This window comes from Poecilia reticulata, chromosome 8 (assembly GCF_904066995.2).
Source record: "Poecilia reticulata chromosome 8, P_reticulata-male-v2, whole genome shotgun sequence".
NCBI lineage: Eukaryota > Metazoa > Chordata > Actinopteri > Cyprinodontiformes > Poeciliidae > Poecilia > Poecilia reticulata.
Genome location: NC_088837.1, coordinates 20,602,480 through 20,619,368, shown reverse-complemented (window position 1 = coordinate 20,619,368; position 16,889 = coordinate 20,602,480). Strand labels below are relative to the sequence as shown.

At 38.9% G+C, this 16,889-nt stretch overlaps 1 protein-coding gene and 1 long non-coding RNA gene across 3 annotated transcripts in view; one reads left to right on the top strand and one right to left on the bottom strand.

Annotated features, from left to right (window-relative positions):
* Positions 1-3,299: 3,299 nt before the first annotated feature.
* Positions 3,300-16,889, top strand: part of LOC103469421 (SH3 and cysteine-rich domain-containing protein 2) — a 30,518-nt gene continuing 16,928 nt past the window's right edge. The window contains exons 1-2 of one of the 2 annotated variants that reach the window (XM_008417078.3): positions 3,300-3,959; positions 14,909-15,257. In XM_008417078.3, coding sequence (XP_008415300.1) covers positions 3,873-3,959; positions 14,909-15,257 — 436 coding nt within the window. In that variant the 5' untranslated portion in view covers positions 3,300-3,872. The remainder of the gene's footprint in view (positions 3,960-14,908; positions 15,258-16,889) is intronic. The other variant, XM_008417079.3, reaches the window with a different exon arrangement.
* Positions 13,732-14,901, bottom strand: LOC145552599 (uncharacterized). The gene is made up of 2 exons (XR_014088698.1): positions 14,014-14,901; positions 13,732-13,926 (listed from the first exon to the last, which is right to left on the bottom strand). It is a non-coding gene; the product is annotated as an uncharacterized LOC145552599 (long non-coding RNA).

Below are 16,889 nucleotides of genomic sequence, written 5' to 3'. Positions count from 1 at the left end.
TGTTGCCACAGTAACATTTTTAATCAACAATTTAAAGTTCCAACAAATAACTGTTTAACAATATTAAGCCAACTAAACAAAGTGCCAAATATCTAAGAATCAATAAAACAACCTGCCAAATCAAACTTTTGAGTAGGAAACTGATGTAAACTGTGAGGTTTTTTTTGTGTGTGTGTTTGTTTTGTCTTGTTCTGATTCGAAGGAGCCAACAGTTTCAGCACAGCTTAGCCGTCCATGGAGTTTGTTCCAGATCTGAATCAAAAATGTTTAATCCTGCCTCCCTTTTTAGTTCCAGTCCATAAAACACTAAATAAAACTGTTCTCTGATGGAATCGAGATGATTCAAGCAAGTGTGAAGATGAGTGAAAGGTCAAGGTCATTCTGTTACATTAATAAGACCTTAAAATCTCATCATTTAAAAAAAACAAAAGAAGCAGAACCCGGTTTTACATGCTCCATTTTTGTGGTGTTGGTAAAGACTGGCAGCAGAATTTTTGGTGTGATCTGTGTTTTTCTATGTCCTGCTTTGACATTAATTCATTTTCACTTCACTAATGGACTTTATGCTGATTTTATAATTAATGGGAGAGGCAGGATGCAACTTTCCAGTGCATCACAGAGCAACACAGAAAAGCACACACACACACGCGCATGCACACACACACACACACACACACGCACTAATACCATGGGGCCAATTTAGAGAGACCAATTACCCTAACAGTCATGTTTTTGGAAAGTGGGAAGAAACTGGAGTACCTGGAGAGAAAGCAGATAGAAAGATTCCTGATCAAGATAAAAACCCTGACCTTCCTGCTGCAAGGCAACAGAGCAAATCACTGCTCCTCCTGGCAGCCCTGATCTGAAAACATGAAATCTTAACAATTTTACTGGTTTAAAAACCTAGGTATAAGATCACCTTATTTTTCGGAGAAGTCATTTCTTAAAAAAAAAAACAAAAAAAAAAAAACGACTCCTTTTGAGATTTGAGATTCACACCAGGAGACTGCAATGATCTGAATCTTTTTTTGGCACCTGGAGAACGGAATTTATGGTAAGAGGATATCTCCCTTGCAGAAATAAATCTAAGAAGAGCACAGACTGATGGCTGCAGACTTGAAGTGTCTCTCTTGGATATTTCTGTCTTTTTGCTTAGATTATTGTGTCTGAGGTGGAAGCACAGAAGAACAATTGGTGCCAATTTATCCCAGAGGGCTCCCAAAGTGCAGCAGCTCTGGTCCTGCGGCTGCACCATGGCGACCGCTGTCACGGCTGGGATCTGTCTTCCGCCACATGAAGCTCATTTTGTTCCTCCAGTCTTCCTGTATCTCTCCCCTGTTTCCAAATCACCAAAGCTGAAAGTGTGTGTTCCACTCCTGTGTTTAGGGCTCGTTTTTTTTTTAGACGGAGTTATCGTGGCACCTGGGATATCACATAGAGAGATGAAAGGAAGGTGGCTCAGTGGAAGAAATGCAAACCCCCACCCACCCCCCTCTCATTGAGTTGTCTCTGTTGTTCTGTTTTTCTGAGTTTGTACACACAGATGGTTTGGAGCACAAATCATCGCACGCCAACATATTGTGTTCCTGTTTATTTTTAACAGCAAAGGCACTGCTATAGAAAAAAAGTCTGCCATTTTTTGTTTTACTTTTCCTCATTGTGCTCATTGTTTCTCACTCTGCCACATGCTGCCTACTGACTCTGTGTGAAGATATAATTAATACGATAACTGAACCGTCTTCTTCACACACACACCCAAAGACTTTCTGGCTGCTAGAAGCAAGCTTTGGTGGCAGGCTTTGATGAAGTAATGCAAAGAAAATGCAAAAGGAACAAAAGTAAGGGACGATTCTTACATTTAAAAGTGTCAGCCGTCTTTTATTTCCTACTTTCATGACAGTAATAGCAGCTGCTACTTGCCACAAGAAAATGCACTATAAGAAGGTAGCCATTTTTTACTTTCACCTCAGATTTAGAACCGACAATGACCCATTTTGCAACTTTAATTATTCCGATGTGAGGGTGTACAGACACAAGCTGTGTTTACCGCGACACAGAAATGGTGGCAGATGAATCTCTGTGTTGCAAAACATTTCAAACATAGTCCAGCAATATGGATATTTTTTATTTGACTGAGTCAAGTAGAAATTGATGCGTTTCATACTTATCTGTGTGAATGATGCAAACGTTGCAAATATATATACCGCTTGAGTTTACAGTAGAACACTAATGATCAGTATGCGACAAGATCAACACAAAATAAGTGGCTCACAAAAAATGTCACAAAGAAAGATCTGAAAAGTTTGCTATAAATTGGAATTTTTTCCCCCTTTACTCTGATGCTCCTGAATAAAATCCAGGGTGAATGAATAGTTGTCTTGAGAAGTCACTGTCTTGGTAAATAGAGTAGGATTAGGGATAAGGATGAGAAGTGTAAAGGAAGTTAAGACTTTAAACCAAATTTTGAACAAAGGGCTTCAAAATATAATATGAAAATGGACGGAGAATGGCACAGGTGATGCATTGCAATCAGCCCTAACTAAAATATTAGGCAAGGAGAGCATTAATTAAAGATGCATCAAGGCCCATGGAAACACCGGAGGGGCTGCAGACATCCACAGCTCAGTGCAGCTCACAAATGTGGCCAAAAACAAGTCCAGTTTGCTTCACAGAAAACATGCAGAAGAAGAGGCGCTGGGAAGATGAGAACAAATCTGAACTTTTTTGCCCACATGTAAAATGGCAGGTTTGGTGGAAAATTGGACACCATCCTGAGCACATCATTCCCACACAGTGAGACATGATGGTGGCAGCGACCTTTCATCAGCACTGACAGAGACACTGATCAGAGTTGAATGGAGATGGATGTAGCCAAGCACAGGGAAATCCTGTATGGAACGCTGTTGGAATAAAATAAAAATGCATAGAGACGTAAAAATGACGTATAAAACTATAGACGATTTTGTTTTGGGCTGCCACATATAAAATACATGGAGCTAGTGGAGTGTAAATTGCACTATGTGTTGTTGAGTGTTAGTCTTAGAATATGGCATGTAGTATTACTAGAGGACCCAAAACAAATTTGGTTTAACATAACTAAAATGACCACGGACGTTTTAATAAAAACAAATTCTGCCTATAGTACAAGACATTCAAGACTCTACAAGCTAATTTGCCAATGTGCTGCTGGCAAATTGGCTTAAAATTTGTATGTCGTTTCAAAATAAATGATCTCTCTATGAAATGAGCACTGATTGAGGGTTGAAATCCGCCAATCGTGCGCCTCAGACGCAAGGAAAGGCGTGTCTCGGATTGCGCTTAAAATTATGTCTGTGCGTTTGTGAACTGCAGAGTTCGCTTTGAATCTTTAGCCAGTTGATCGCCTTAAATCTTTCGGAGGAGTCTTTTATTTTATGTGTGTGTGTGGGTTTTTTTTAAAAAAATAATGTTTTGAGATTTGAGATTCACACCGCAAGACTGCGCTGATTTTTGGCACCTGGAGAACGGAATTTGTGCCACACTGGAGCTTTCTGGTGCGCGCCGGAGGACGATCCACGGGGCAATACAGAGAGGAGACAGAGCCTTTTGCTGAACGCATGTCCCCGCATGGCCTGAATACAAATAAAGCATAAGCAGCTGGTGTATAAGCTGCACCACTCTCCAATTTACCCAATAAGCGTGTGATTGGTGTGGAGAGTCACCTCGCAGGAGCAGCAGCAGCAGCAGCAGTGCGCACTCTCCATTTGACGTGGATCTGCTCTCTGCCGGTTTTTCTCATAAAGCAGTAATACCCCACCGACTGAACCCAGCTTGAGGAGCTAAAAGTTTTTTTGTTTTTTTTTTGTATTCTTGCTTGCATCGGCTCGGTACCAATGATGACTGAGAACAGTGAGATGGAGAGCGACTCGCAGCTCCAGCGCTCCCCAAACAACATGCCCATCCAGCCGATGACATCCAAGGCAAGTTGCTCAAATTCCTCAGTCGTTTACTATTCAGATGATGTATGTTTCCTCTTGAAACGTGAAAAAAGGACAAACACTTAAATTCAGTCAAAACTTTGCAAACTGTTCCCTCCGTTATCCGATGGGAATTGGCTGAATAGTGAAATTTGTTTGATCATGTTTTTTTTAGCGTCTCTTATTTGATTTTATTTTTTCAGAGCTGTTATAATTGAATATGAAATGGAGGTGACAACATTTCACAAATGCAGTTGTATTCTTATGCCTGCGTCATTGTAATCTCCCACGTAACGTCTGATGTCACTTTCTCTCTTGTACGTTTCTTCAGCACACACACACACACACACACACACACACACACACACACACACACACACACACACACACACACACACACACACACACACACACACGCACACACATGCGGTTAAATTTTTATTTATTTATAATTTTTTTTAGAGGTATTTTAATTTTCTATTCTTGGTACAAATAGCTAAAGATAAATTGTAACCTTGAAAGCTTCTGCATGTGCATGACTATGTTTTTTTTCTTTTTCTTCTTTTTTGCTGAATAATTATCCCGTCTCTCACTTCTCACACAGAAATATGCACAAAGTGAAAGCTTTACAAGTGCAGATTTTGACTTGAATATGCAGCTGTAGATCATTGTTTCCTCTACGCAGGCCTACCTGTCAGGAGCCTGGACTCATTATAAAGTGCCTGCGATGCCATTTGAGTTGTTGACTCAACTGTTTAAACAAAGACGTGGAGCTGTGAAAACTTTCCCGATGCCTGCTTTTTAATGGCAGAACGCTGGCTCATTAGTTTGCTTCATGGACACAACTTTCCCTTGAGTGGAGTCTTTGTCTCCACCTCATGCCTCTTCCCGATGCCCACGCACAAACACTGCAGGCTGCACTTTTGAAGCAAAGTGACACTCCGAAGCGATGCAGTCAGACACTCTACTGGATGCTCTGTGCTGCATCTAAATATTTGATGTCCTCCATGAGAAGCTGACATTGCTGCCAGCTAACTGTGCTCACTCGGGGGCGATCCGCTCCATATCCACCCTCCTCGCCAGCTGAGACCAAAGGAAATCATCGGTGATTCGACTCCAGGCAGAACCGATTGGTGTTCAGATGAGCTGAATGCCGGCTTTGGCTTAACTACGTTATATCTTTAATGACAAAGTCACGGATTTTGTTAAGTGCATCACTCTTCACATTGATTAATGTGGCCTTGCCTGAATTCCACTGCTTTGTTTGAAATTCACTTTAATTCAGTGTAGAGTGGGAGATGAGTATTTACCCTCTGCAGACTTGTTCTGGTTTTGCATTTTGTCGCACTTTAGCAAATTTTTGTGTGTCAAATAAAGATAAATAAAATAGCCTTTTAAAAAGCGCATATCCAAACTAATTTGGACCTAATTGAAAAAATAATCACTCTATGAAATAACTGGTTGAAAACATTATTTTAATTTCTGTAACCAGCAACATCCAGGCCTGAGTATCAGCCTTGTGGCAGCAGGAAATTACAGAATAAAGCTTGTCTGACAGCATGTTTTGAAATGGCCTAGTTAAAGTTTGGACTTAAACTCAGTGGAGGCACTATTGTGTGATCTTAAGAAGGCAGGTGATGCTCAAAAACCATCAATATGGCTGAATTAAAACAATCCTGCAAAGAACTGTGGGTCAGAATTCTTTCACACTGATGTAAAAGATTTATTTCTACTCATTTATTTTTGCATAATAAATAAAGCCATAATTTAAAAACTGCATTTTGCATTTACCATTCTTCTCTTTATCTGCTTTTAAATTTGCATGATAATCTGAACCTGCAAATTCAACCAAAACAAAACAGCAGAAATGGAAGGAATCTTTGCAGAGGCAAATGCTTTTTTACAGCTCTGCTTATAATAACAAAAGTCATCTCAAGGCACTAATTAAAATTATTTCATCCTAATTTCATCCAGTTACGTCGACAAATTTTATTTGAATTATAATATAGTATATTCAGATTCATGTCAGCTATTAGAAAGTTATCTAAACGAGACCAACAGATTGACGAGTCATTCATGCTGCCGCAATCCCTCATCCTGACGAAATATGAAGTGACAGTGGGAGGGGGCATCTCCCTTTCCACAGAAAAAGTGTCCAACAGAAACTGTCTCATTATTGGTGTTTTTCCTGTCAGTTCCAGTTTTTCCAAACCAGTTCCAGTGCTAATCTGGTACTAGTGCTTGTTTTACACCAGCTCTTTCAGTTTCTACCACCAAAAACGTTGGTGGCACGAGAACTGATAACCTGGTGCTAGCTATGTTGGCTCCAACTTTGAGTAGGACCAGAGAGAAGAACCGCTCTCATCAGCGGCTGAGGGCAGAGTCATGGACACCAAAAATTAAAATGTTACAAGCATTATATTTTAAAATCCTGAGTAAGTTAAGACAAAAAAACTAACAAAAAAATGTCCAAAACAAAAGCAGATCGACTTTTGGGTAAAAATAAATAAATAAATTGCAGTATTTATTCTTTTGTAACCTCATTTGAAGTAAATTGGCACTTAAGTTTAAATCTGTACCTATAAATGGAGTTTATTGTGGAAAACTTGCAAATTATCTGTCAGGGTTGAAATAATATGCGTTGTTAAAGACCCAGTCCCATGTCTATTTAAAACACCTAATCAGGAGCATTTCTGAAATATAAATCTCATCCACAGGAGGTAATTTTGAAGTAATCTAATCAGACTCAGACATGTGTCCGTGTCTTAATTGGACAGGAAAAGACTGGCAGAGAGAGGCTCCACTAGCAGATGCTCTGAGAAATCCACCAGCAGCAAATTCCAACATAGATGGATATCAGAAAAGAAAGAAATAATAAATCAAGGACAGCTGTGTATGCTGCCAAAACGATTCAGAGGACAGTCAGAAAGTGTGGACTTTCTCTGCAGCATCCAACAATGTGCTGCCAACGCTGGCAGGAATGTGAGCACAGCAGCCGGTGATGTTGGTCTGTGTTGAGAGCTGTTTGGTCTCTCAGGGTATTTGATGCCGTTTGAGCGTTTCATGAGAGGAGTGTGAGAACAGGTAAACCACTTTTCTCCTCATGTAAATAATACGCCTGGGAGTTTTTGACCACTGTCAACAACAATACCAAATGTGTTTGCCCATTTCTCCAGTTGATAGGCCCAATGTTTTTTCTTTTTTTTTTCCCAGCTTGCTCGCCAAATGACGATAATTTCACAAATTATCTAGTGTGCACTCTCGAATATTTATTCATTTAAAAAAAAATATCACACTGAGCACAGCCTTTCAGCACAGCTGGCTCGGTGGTAAAATATGGAGGACATTCACCATGTGTGAAAGTGACTATTGGTTCCAATTCCAAATCTAAATTACATGATATTGTAATTACAATCATTAAAATTGGACTTCTCTCTAGTGGCATTCAAAGTCTGTAGAAGATCACTTTACTCATAAGAAAATACATTGTATCTTTTTATAAGCCTAACAGTTTTACATCATCTAAAAATGGTGAAAGATAAAATATTTATTAAAGCACTTTGAGACAAATCCTTTCCCAAACATATCTAAACAACCCCAAATCCATATTAAACCACTTGAATTCATTTTCCATTAACAAAATTTTGTGAATAAATTGTATAATTTGCACAAATTGTTAATTCAAGTTAAGTTAGCAATCTTTTTACACACAAACTGCAATTTCATCTTGGACACTTTCCCCTCTCTGTGTGTATGTGTGCGCATGAAATAATGTTGCAGCATCACTAACCCTTACATTCCTCCTGAGGGCTTCCTTAAAGTTTGTTGCAAATTTCACAGCAACCCATCCAGTAGCTGCTGAGACACAAACTTCTCTGTGCTGCCGGTGGAATTAAATTGGATTTTCTGGAAGCTCTTGGGACCAAAGACGCCTGCAGAACTCTGTTGGCTCCAAGGAAATCTAGAGACCTCATGAAGGTCTAGCTTCATCCTTTTAAAAAAAAAAAAGAGGGGAAGGAAACTTAACCTACAACAGTGCAATATTCAGTCATTCAGCTGAGATGTTGCTAATGATCTACCTGCATCACACAGATGACTACAGTTTCTGATCTCCAGAGTTTGCCACCGAATCAAACGGCTCTTTGAAAGGACGCTCTTTTAAGTTCACTTCAGATCTCGTTAGCGAACACTTCACTTCCTCCCCGAATGAAGAGGCAGCGACACCGAATTTGACTGATGCAGGCGGTGAGTCAGGGAGGGCTGCAACGTGATATCGCTGTGTCATGTGCCGACCTCGAGCGTGCTTTACATGTCACGTCGGTACATTTTCAATTTTCCGCATGCGTCATTCAATCTGGGGAATGTTTAGATAAAATAAAAATAAAGAAACTGTATCTAAGCAGGTTAAGGTTAACTCAGCAGAGACAACTTGATGTGAAAGCTCAGAAACAGCACTGCGATCACATTTTCATAATTATCTTTGGCAGCTGAAGGAGGCCAAGGTCTTTCTTAATTAATGATCGCACCTTCACTGCTGTGATCGTTATTGATTTGACACTACAATAAAGGTGTGAGACTGAAATATTGGAGTCTAGGTCAGAAGGGCAGAAAAGATACTTGGCGCTATCAGTTTCTCCTCCATTAAACATTCCTTGAAACGTCAATGGAGAGAGATGGTGTGTGTGTGTGTGTGTGTGTGTTGTTCTGCGTGAATGAGCTTGATTGATCGCATGTGTACAGGCGTTTGTGATAGGAGAAGAACACTGGAGGCAGCCAGTGATTATGCATTGCTTATCTCATATTCATAGCAGGAATCTGCCATCCAGCCATGCATAATAACCAATTTTAGGACACGGAATGAGTCCACACACTGTTTTCTTCTGAAGGAAGCTTTTCTTTTTCATTTTTTTCTTTTTTATTTTTACAGGCTTGAAGCTGATTTTATGATAGGTGAACGTTTGTAGAAACGCTGTTATGTTTTGGGTTTTGTGTTCACAGGGTGAAGTTAAAATTCTGTGTTCTACTTTAGAGCTATAATTCCCTTTAAACTACATATTCTTCCACTGACCTAGAATTGGTGTGAGCCAGGAGACTGTCTTTCGCAGCACATTTACACCAAAGTTGGTTTCTTAAGGCTGAAATATCCCCACTTAGAAGAAGGTCGGACACGGTGACGTTGAGCACGTATTTGACTGTGGCTGGTTAAAGGGAACTTTACTGCCTGTATACACTGATAAGTGGACTTTCTTATAAAAAGCACTTTGGACATTATGCTGATCTAATTGGATTAGCTGGAGGAGTAAATCCACTCCAGTGGTTCTTCCCCCCCTCCCCTCAATATATTCTGAACCTCCACTTTTCTTCCAATGGCACAGAGGGATATTTCCACATTTTATAAGTGGAGATTGATATTTCGAAATATGAACTGAAGGAATTTGAAAAGCGGGCGGTGGGAGCTTCAACATTCTCTAAAAGACGTTCAACCAAGCAACAAAAATGGACCGATACGTCAACAGTAAAAGCATTTGTTTGTTTGTGCGCATTTAATGTTGCAGTTGCATATGAAAACTGTGTGAGAGTTAGTCGATTCAACGTTCAATGAATAAAATGCACTCTAGAGATCTCTGAAAGCCGTCAGCATATTGTGGAGAAAGGTCGTTTACGTCTGCACCTTCCTGATAGAATCAACACTTTATTGTTCAGTTGTGACCTCTAGACACATCCAGACATTCCAGAAATATCTCAGTCTGACCTCATTAAATTTTAACGGACGCTCATGTCTGTGTTCGGCAAAAGTCTTATTATTGATTTATGGATGTTCAGACTCTGCTGTCTTCTTGCAGAGCCTTGATTTTTGACATTTAGACTGAAAACATGTGAGTACTGTATGTGATTGGTGGTGGACTCATGCAGTTCTTGCGAGATGAGAACTTGGATTCCCTTCAGCATTAAGACTTTTTGTGTCAGAAGAATAAAATAAAGGTATTTTTGTGGTGATTTTTATGCTTTTAGAAGCAACTACTGGACCACAAAAATCTCTTATTGCTGGGATTGGCTCCACCACCGTAGGACCCTAAACCAGATGAAATGGCTATTAACGCATTGATTAATGATTTACTAATAAGAAGACCTGCCCCTAATGTTTTTTAGGAGCTCTACACTGTCCAAACTCAGACTTTCTGTTTTTGAATTAGACATTCTGGATTCATTTATGTTAAAATTGCCTGCTTTCATGAATATTTATGTAAATTGCACTGATTGCCAAGGGCAGGATTCTCAAACAAAGCAGACATGTATATGTTATTTATTTTTGTATTTGGAAATTTACTGAATGTAATTTCTCCCAGATCCATTGTGAGGCACGTTGCACATACTGCAACACATCTCCAGTTGTTCAGTTCGTTTGCGCCACTAAATGCGGTCCTCAGATAAAAATCGTACCAGGTGGAAAAGATCTGCAAAAAGTGGAGCTAAATACAGAAACGGAGCAGTCCAAGTGAATCTGGGCTTTTGTTTTGTACAAACAAAAGACTGCTTAATGCAGGAATTGTTGCTTTACAGATAAAAGTGCAGGAAACATTACTTTGTCATTTGTCATTTGTGGCTCTTTGACTTTGGCCACTGATTGTGTAAAAGACGGATGCGGTGTCTAAAAGTACTTTAAGGGGAAACATGCACCTCAATAATGGCTCTGGCTCTGAATGGCATGCTTTTGAAGCATCGGTTTCTCTTCTAAAATAAGACAAATTTGATGATTTTCCCCCCCTTCGGTATTATCAGCAAGAATCACCCTCTCTGGTTTCTGTGCCTGAAAACCTTTCTATTACTGGCTACATTCAAAACGCTGACTTGATTTGTATGAAATCGAGTTACACGGCTTTGCCACAGCGACTTTGTTCACGTGTTAAATGCCTCCTCTGAACCCGTCTCTCTTCTTACCATGTGATCTTCTCACCTGTCACAGAGATTCATGCGAGATGGCGCAGCGATGCCTCCCTTTGGAGCGTGAGGTCACTCTGGCTTGGACTCCATAGTAGGATCCGCTCACATAATGCTCAAATGAAGGGTAACGGGAAGGCTTTTTAGAGCTGCACACTGACAGTAATTGAGACATGTGCTTCAGCGGGAGCTGTTATGCTACCACTCGTCTGCTCTGATTATGAGCTCGGCTCCAGCTGGAAATAGACAGAGCCAGGGAAAATAAGTGCAATAAATAAAAATATTAAAGACTTAAAAAACATTGACTGATGGCTGGAAGGGAGTGATAAAACTGAATTTATTTAGACCCACAGATTCTCTGTGCATTTCTATGTATATAAATTAGATCCATTTGTCTGACAAAGTGTCTTGAGACGACTTTTATTGTGAATTAGCCCTTTATAGATCAATTGAACTGAATTAATTGTTTAAGCATTAATAATGAGGCTGGGACAACAACAAGAGCAATCAGTAACAACCACTTTGAACAGACTTTGTTGTTGTTTTCTTTCAGTTGTTTGCATGAAAATCTAATTATTACCAACAATGTTCAGGGGCAGTTTTTAATCACAAAGTGAAAAGAAATAAATTCAATTGAAAGAGATTGTTTTTTTAAACTGACTTGGATAAATATGCAAATGGAAACATACCCACAAATGAATGGACAGACATAAATAAATGAGTACCATATTTTTCGGACTATAAGCCGCTACTTTTTCCCCACGCTTTGAACCATGTGGCTTATAGCCCGGTGCGGCTTTTCTGTGGATCTTTCATCAACCACCAGGGGGTTCCTCAGCAGGAAGTGAATCATTGGAAGTTAAAAGTGGAAATCAAAGAAGAAAGTGCTAATTTTCATTTAGAACAAGCTAGCAGCAGGCACATATGTACATATGAATATGACACATCAAACGCATGCAATTCAAATTTATTTAGTTAAGGACAGCACATTAAACAATGTTGCATGATAATAAACAGAGCAACCATTGTAATGTACGTAGGTTTTCTAGTCACGGGCTAATTTTCAAACCCAGTCCTTGGTTGGATATTTGTTAAAAGACAGCGAAAATAAGTTACATGAAGGTAAATGGGAAAAATACTTTTTAAATTCTCTTTTTTTCTATGAATTCATGTTAAAAATACCTGGGTTACATTTCAAAGATTGAGCCACAAAGGGCCGCCAAGAGCAGCAAACCCCTAAGTGCAAACAGCGCTGTAACAGTTCACGGCAAGCAGAGTATTCATCGGCTTAATCTAATGAGGTTATATTATCCAAATGACATTATGCAGGAAACATATGGAGAGAGCAAATGCACTCACTCTTTAGTCTCTGTGCGTTAGCCTCCATGTGTCCCACACACAGATGCATACTCTTAAATAGACAAACTGTCTTCATATCTCATTACCAGACACACCGAGCTGCAAACAACATGTCCCCATAAAGTGATTAAGTTTGGCACCGAGCAGAACGAGCGCAAACAGACGGCGCATCTGCGCACATAGCGTCTGCATTGCTCTGATTATCTGTCTGTGTGTCTGCTTGTGTGTGTGTGTGTGTGTGTGTGTGTGTGTGTGTGTGTGTGTGTGTGTGTGTGTGTGTGTGTGTGTGTGCGTGTGTGTGTGTGTGTGTGCGTGTGTGTGTGTGTGTGCAACGCCACTCTTCCCCTGCAAGAGGACAGCTTCTTCGCTGACTGAAGCGGCATGTCAGTGCGCATCATGAGCATATGCGTGCAAAGCTGCGGGCAAATTCCTAGAAACGTCCGTCCATCAATCAATGCCAAGCAGCTGCAGCTCATGTAGGATTTTTCTGCTTTTGAAATACAGCAACAGCTAGTTATGTCTTTATGTTCTGTTAGACCTTGTGCAAAGTTTTATATGGCATATTTCTTTAAAATTGCTTCAAAGGAGCGAGGGTTTGCTCTATTGTAAAATGGTATTAATCAATGGTTCTTTAAGCTCCTTGGAGGTTCTTCACAGATGTTTAATTTAATATTTGTTCAGAACAATGAGGAAAGTGGAGGACAAAAAAAGACTGATTGATTTATTTTTTTTAAATTATGTGGTTTAGGAACCAGAATCAAAACACTGAAAAAAACGTAACAACATATCAACTGCTGCAGGTCTTTTCAACTTTTAGTGAATTACTGTAAATGTTAGTAAAAGATGTAAAAGAAAAAAATAATGTAATCAGAATGTATTTATGATAAGCTGGTTGTAACAAAGTGCCAAAAGATGTGACTTAAAATTGGTTCTTCTTAAATATTTTTTCTTAAAACAAGTGAAGGAAGCAGTGAAAGTCCTAAAAAAACAACCCATTTGGCACCAAATCAAAATGTTTTAGGAATTTTTTCCCAGGTGAAAAAAAAGTATACTTTAGTATACTAAATTTTAACATATTTTAGTACTGTACTGTACTATTTTGGAACAACTAATTTTGTGCTTAGTATACTTTAGTAGTATTTAAATGGTATTAAATTACAACTAATAGTATATTTTAGTATACTATACGTACTTTTTTGGAACAACTTCAAGTGTACTTAAAGTATACTTTTTAAACATCATATTTCAGAGCTTTATTATTATATTTTGATATAATTATATCAAAATATATTTAAATTACACTTAATTTTTATTTTTGATTTCCTGCTATTGATAATAAACTACAATTTTAATTACTTGTGAAAGTCTTTATTCCTACATACCTATTTTGTACATGACATGCATAACTACACTACAGTACTTACATTGTTTGAGGCTAAAATTACATGGAAAGATTAATTACACAAGATGCCAAAGGTAATTCAAATATTTTGTTATATTACCGACATTTTAAAATTGTCCAATTTTACTCACAACTTTATGAACTTTACATAAATGATCAGTTTACACATCAAAAGTGAACACAATGAACATGAAAATTTAAGTGTGACAATGAAACATGAAAGTGAGGATCAACGACAGAACATTCCCGTTCACTGCACCTTACAGGAACCTACAAAAAAGAACAATAGAGCAATTAAACAGAGAAAGTATTTGTATTTAAAGAGAACAGAAAAATGGCAAATAAAAACATACTTACAATTTTAAGACGTTGTGGACTCGCCATGTATGTGACATCATAAGAACTGATGATGACTGGATGCCTGGGGTGGAAAAACATTTCTGGGTGTCTTCTTTGTCTGTTTATGTTAAGTGAACAAAATAACATTTTGTTCTCTTAAAGTATACTTTTATTTAATACATTAAAAGTGTATTTTGGTACAATTATGTGTAAGTGTGTACTAATTTCGAAATTGGTACAAGTGTATTTTTAGTATACTTCAGATATACGTATAGGTAGTACACTTAATAATTAGTATACTTAAAATGTACTTTCACAAATGTAAGTATGTTTGAAGTATACTAAAGTATACTTTCACTTTCACCTGGGTTGCTAAGTGAGGGTTTAGGAAAGACTTTTACACAGCACAATTTTACGGTAATGTTTTGATTTAGCCTCGTTTTCTCAGTGCAAACCTTTTATGTCGTCGGTTGTACTACCAGCATCACTTGGACATGCTGATAACACATGATAACACTGCGTAAACCCATTTCGTTTAATGACGGCGCCTCCCTTTGACCACTACTGAAGAAAAACCATTTACACGCAGCAGAGTTCAATATATAACAGCAGGTGGTCATAAAGAGAATTGGCTTATCTTGTTTAACCATGAACCAATCGTATGAGGAACACTTTGTCTCACTTAAGAGAACTTTGAAACTTCGCTATTAATATTTTATTCACATGAGGTAATATCGCGTGCTATGAGTCACCCCATTTTCCCATTGAGAACTGGTGCGAGCGCGGCGTTTTGTTTATGGATGCTGGGATATTGCTTGTGCTGTCCTGAGGGTGCATTCAGCATGTGTTATTGCCTCCTGCTCACCTCGTGTTTATCCTCTGTTTTCCTTCCTGTCTTCGTCAATGTGTGCAGCTCCAGAGATTGAAACGCTCGCTGTCCTTCAAGACCATGATGCGAAGCAAGAGCGTGGAGAACTTCTTTCAGAGGTCCTACAGCGACGCTCGCCTGCCCGCCGACTTTATCACTGACCCACCACCGCCTTCTCCACCACTGCCACCGGGCTCCCCTCTCGTTGGCGAACGCTCACCCTCCATTTCACCGTCTCTTAGCCCCAACCCCTCCATCTGTTCCCACTCACCGTCTCTCAGCCTTTCTCCATCACTGCCTGCAAAGCCTCCCCGAGCTCAGATTAACCACTGTTTTCAGGACCACATCTTTCGGAAGCCCACCAACTGCCAGCACTGCAAGCACATGATAGTGGGTAAGGTGCTAAAACTGTTCCCACAAAATTACACGATTCCATGTCGCCATATTTGGCACAGACTGATGACCATTTGTGGAGGGGGATGTAGGAATGTATGTGCAACTGAACACTTTGAGGTTAAAATGTGCATTGAGAAACGAAACTGGTCTTTCTGCTTTGCGTACTCAGGTCAGTGGCATCACAAGAGGCAGAAGAGAAGTTGATCAGCAGGCATTAGCAAACAACTTTGAAAAAAACATTCATATGTTCAAAAAATGTGAATGTTTTGAGTTACATTCCAATTTGACCTGAACCTCTTTCGCAAACCTCAACCATGAGTTTTATTGTTGCAAAATTTTACTTAAATCCAGGCAGTGTTCTAAACCCTTTATATATATATATATATATATATATATATATATATATATATATATATATATATATATATATATATATATATATATATATATATATATATATATATATTTTTGCTCCACAGAATATTAGGAAACACTGGTGAAGGACAACATCGATTTCAAAACGGGGAACTAAAGAAAAATGATTAAAGGTCATCAGAGACCCAGCAGCTTACTTTTGGGGTGGGAGACTCTAATGTTTTACAACTAAATAGCAAGAAAACCTAAAGTGGATCAATAACAGGCTGTTATAGAGGTCGAAAGTCAGTTTGACGTGTCTTACAAAAAGTCTAGCTTGTAGTTTTAAAACCTTGGGAAAGTTGTACAGAGATAACCTTAAACAGAAGGTTAAAGAATGCATGCAACACATCAAACTGTTTTCTTATAAGCTGACAAACTTTCAAACAACCAGATTTGTTTTGGCTCCAGTTAGTGGACATTTAATTAAAACGGACTCATTTTCTTCAGTGCAGCTTGAGTGCAGTTTTCTTTTATCTCTGCCTTGCTGCTCCTATGAGCTAACAGCTACTAGTATTTCTCCTAAATGCGTTTCCTGTCAGTATGACTGATTACAGCCTCCTACCTGCTCCCCTGTGTTTGCGTCCAGGCTGTTGTTTTGCATGCATTGTGGGGTTTACATATGTAATGCATCACTTCGCCCTGGCTGCACTCATCAGCAGTCCTCAAATAAAGTCTAGCCTCCTTTCTCCTTGTTAAGCTGATTAAGTAGAATCAATTTTCCTCTTTAAAGTAAAAACTGTGCTTTCTTAAAACCCTCTAATTTCCCCCCCTTCTTTCTTAAGTAGCTTGGTGATGTTATCGTCATCTGCAGCAAATTCAGAAATTACTCTTCTTTGGTTCTAAAATAAAAAAAGGTTTTGGCCTCTTCATGCGTACAAACATTATAAATAGTGATTATCTCATCAGAAAACAAATTAGGAAGAAAACATCTGGAGACTGTTTTTTTTTTTTAATCATTCCAACACTTTAAGTGAAAATGAAAACACTTGATGAATCATTCCTAAATCGATTATGTCTGAAATATCTCCAGCTGCTTTTCAATCTCGCCATATTTTAAGAGCTGTTGATTATAAGCTGTTAGTGTTTGCAGATGCGACAGAATACAGCTTGATAACCTGAGAAGACACAGAGCTGCTGCTGTGATCTGTAGGCCACTTTATGTACCCTGCTGCTTCAGCGTTTTTCTTTTTAGTTTCTCTTTCATGGTGGCTAC